The following is a 2,464-nucleotide window of genomic DNA, read 5'->3' on the forward strand; positions in this document are numbered from 1 at the left end:
CATTCTGGGGCCAAGGCTCTTGAGACCCTGCCTATCCAAGATTCACCTATTAGGGTTCTGTTGCTGGTGACTAATACCCTGAAGTCAATTGCCATATGCTGCTTATTTGTCATGGCCACTGGCAAGGAGCAAATGCTCTTAACTGATAAACCACCACTCCAGCACTGATGTACCATATTTTCAATATTCATTGATCTATTGAGTATTATCTAGGATAGTACACTCTCACTGATATTGTGATTAGATGCACAGGAATCTCTTCAGAGAATAATTTTCAAGAGACATGCAAAGACAATATATATATATATATATATATATATATATATATATATATGTGTGTGTGTGTGTGTGTGTGTGTATGTATGTATGTGTATCCATATATGAGACACATTGTTTATTTATGTTAAGAAGTTTGAAAACCTGAGGCTACTAAAGGGTCTTTTATCATTAAATTTTGTTATTTATTCATCAACAGTGTGAGTAATCTCAAGATAAATGTGTATCAATGTATAAAGGACCCTTCTAGAGATTTGTCAGTGGGGAAAACTTATTAAGAAATAATGGTGAGATAGTGATACAGTTTGGACTACTAAAAGTAATACATATTTAAAGTTTTTCTTCCTGAGTGTATTGATGAGGTTAAATTGGTCTGTTTCAGGTGAAAAGATCATGGTTATTGAGAACTTGCCAATGGGGATTTTGTTCTTCTCTCAAACAGCTGTTGGGATTCTTGGCAATTGGTCAATTTTTCTCCCTTATGTTATGTCTACATTCACTGGGAAAAGTCTGATGGCCAAAGACCATATTATAAGGCATCTGACTTTAGCCAATTCTTTGGTTATTATCTCAAGAGTAATCCCTCACATACTGGCACAGCTGGGCTTGCAAAATCTCCTGGATGATCTTTTGTGTAAACTTACTCTCTACAGTAATCGAGTGTCCCGGGCCATTTCCCTGCACTGCACCTGCCTCTTGGGTTGCTTCCAAGCAATCACAATCAGCCCCAGCAACACAAGATTCACGAAGTGTAAACACTCAGTCTGCAAGTACATGGTTCAGTCCTGCTCACTCAGCTGGCTTGTGTATCTGCTTCTAAACAGCAAAACAGCTATAGATGTGATTGGATCTGGTACTAAGAAAAACTTCACCAAGAAAATCAAGTTGGGGTATTGCTCAGCATTTGTTTTGAGTAACACTGTACCTCGACTACATCTGTTATTGCTTTGTTTCACTGATGGTGTGTCTTTGAGTCTCATGATCTGGACCAGTGTGTTCATGGTGAACATCCTCTACAGGCACAAGAGTCAGTTACAGTACATCCACAGTGCCCAGCATTCCCTCCACATCTCCCCTGAAGATAGAGCCACAAAATACATCTTGATCCTTGTGTGTACCTTTGTCCTCTCCTATGCAATGTCATTTATATTAGTTATTTATACCACATTATTTAACAATCCAAAGCTGTGGATAATCAATATATTTACATTCCTAGACACGTGTTTCCCCACATTTTGCCCATTCATTCTCATCAGTAGTAACAAATCTGCTCCAAAGAGTCCTTTTCCCTGCTGTAGGTGAAGGCAATTTAACATGGCGACTTACATTCAAATATTCTTTTGTCCATTATTGATTTTATACTCAGCCATTGCAACAAGCCACAATATCACACAGCAATTGTACAGCCCCCTATCCTGAGATAACTCAGGAGAAGTAAGGATTCTCCTGAAGGATGAAACCAGTAAAAAGTTGTACTTGGCTTTGTAATCTTGTGGATGAATTGGGTGTTTCTTCCTGTAGCTTATTCCTTCCCACAGTTTAGCACTATCTGCTCTTTACTGGGCACAAATTCCTCCCATGAATTTGAAGTATTACCGATTTCACTCCCTAGTGATGTGTAAATACCCATTCTCCATTAAAAGGTCCTAGTTTACTGATTACATTCCTTAGATATGTGTGAGACATTTTTTTCCACTATCAGGTTCTTGTTCCCCTTTCCATTGCAATTTCAAATATCTGCCTTCCTGTAACTATCCTATTGACATGCATTTGGTCAATGTTTAGGGCCCAGGCAAAAGCATTCCATCTAAGACATTCTCAGATATCCAAGGACATAGAATGATGATGCATCTAAATTTGTTATTTCATAGCCATCTAGATGGGTAGAAAAAAATATGCATGCCCTGTTTTTACCTCACTGGCAGATAGAGGTGATAACGTAAACTAACACTGTACTAAAAGATTCTCAAATTTCTTGTTATATTGACTCAAGATTTTGGCTTAGAGAATTACTGCTCCCTCCTTTCCCATGAGAAGATAAAGGCAAAGATAATCTGCACATTTGCTCGTGCTCATGGAAAAGTAAACTTCCTTGAAGTTCTGTGCTACTACTGAGGCTAGAGCACTGGAAGGATCCAAGTTTTTTTTTTTTCTTGTGCAAATTAAACTTAGAACTTTTCTTTGACCT

General features: G+C 38.1%; 1 protein-coding gene across 1 annotated transcript; it reads left to right on the forward strand.

Annotated features, from left to right (window-relative positions):
• Nucleotides 1-607: 607 nt before the first annotated feature.
• On the forward strand, nucleotides 608-1,578 carry LOC127238989 (vomeronasal type-1 receptor 2). The gene has a single exon (XM_051207788.1). The coding sequence runs from the start codon at nucleotides 634-636 to the stop codon at nucleotides 1,576-1,578; it is 945 nt and encodes a 314-aa protein (XP_051063745.1). The 5' UTR covers nucleotides 608-633.
• Nucleotides 1,579-2,464: the final 886 nt, after the last annotated feature.

This window comes from Phodopus roborovskii, unplaced genomic scaffold (assembly GCF_943737965.1).
Source record: "Phodopus roborovskii unplaced genomic scaffold, PHOROB, whole genome shotgun sequence".
NCBI classification, from domain to species: domain Eukaryota; kingdom Metazoa; phylum Chordata; class Mammalia; order Rodentia; family Cricetidae; genus Phodopus; species Phodopus roborovskii.

Bases quoted from the DNA above. Each gene is read 5' to 3' on its own strand.
- LOC127238989 (XM_051207788.1), top strand. From the start codon at position 634: ATGAGGTTAAATTGGTCTGTTTCAGGTGAAAAGATCATGGTTATTGAG.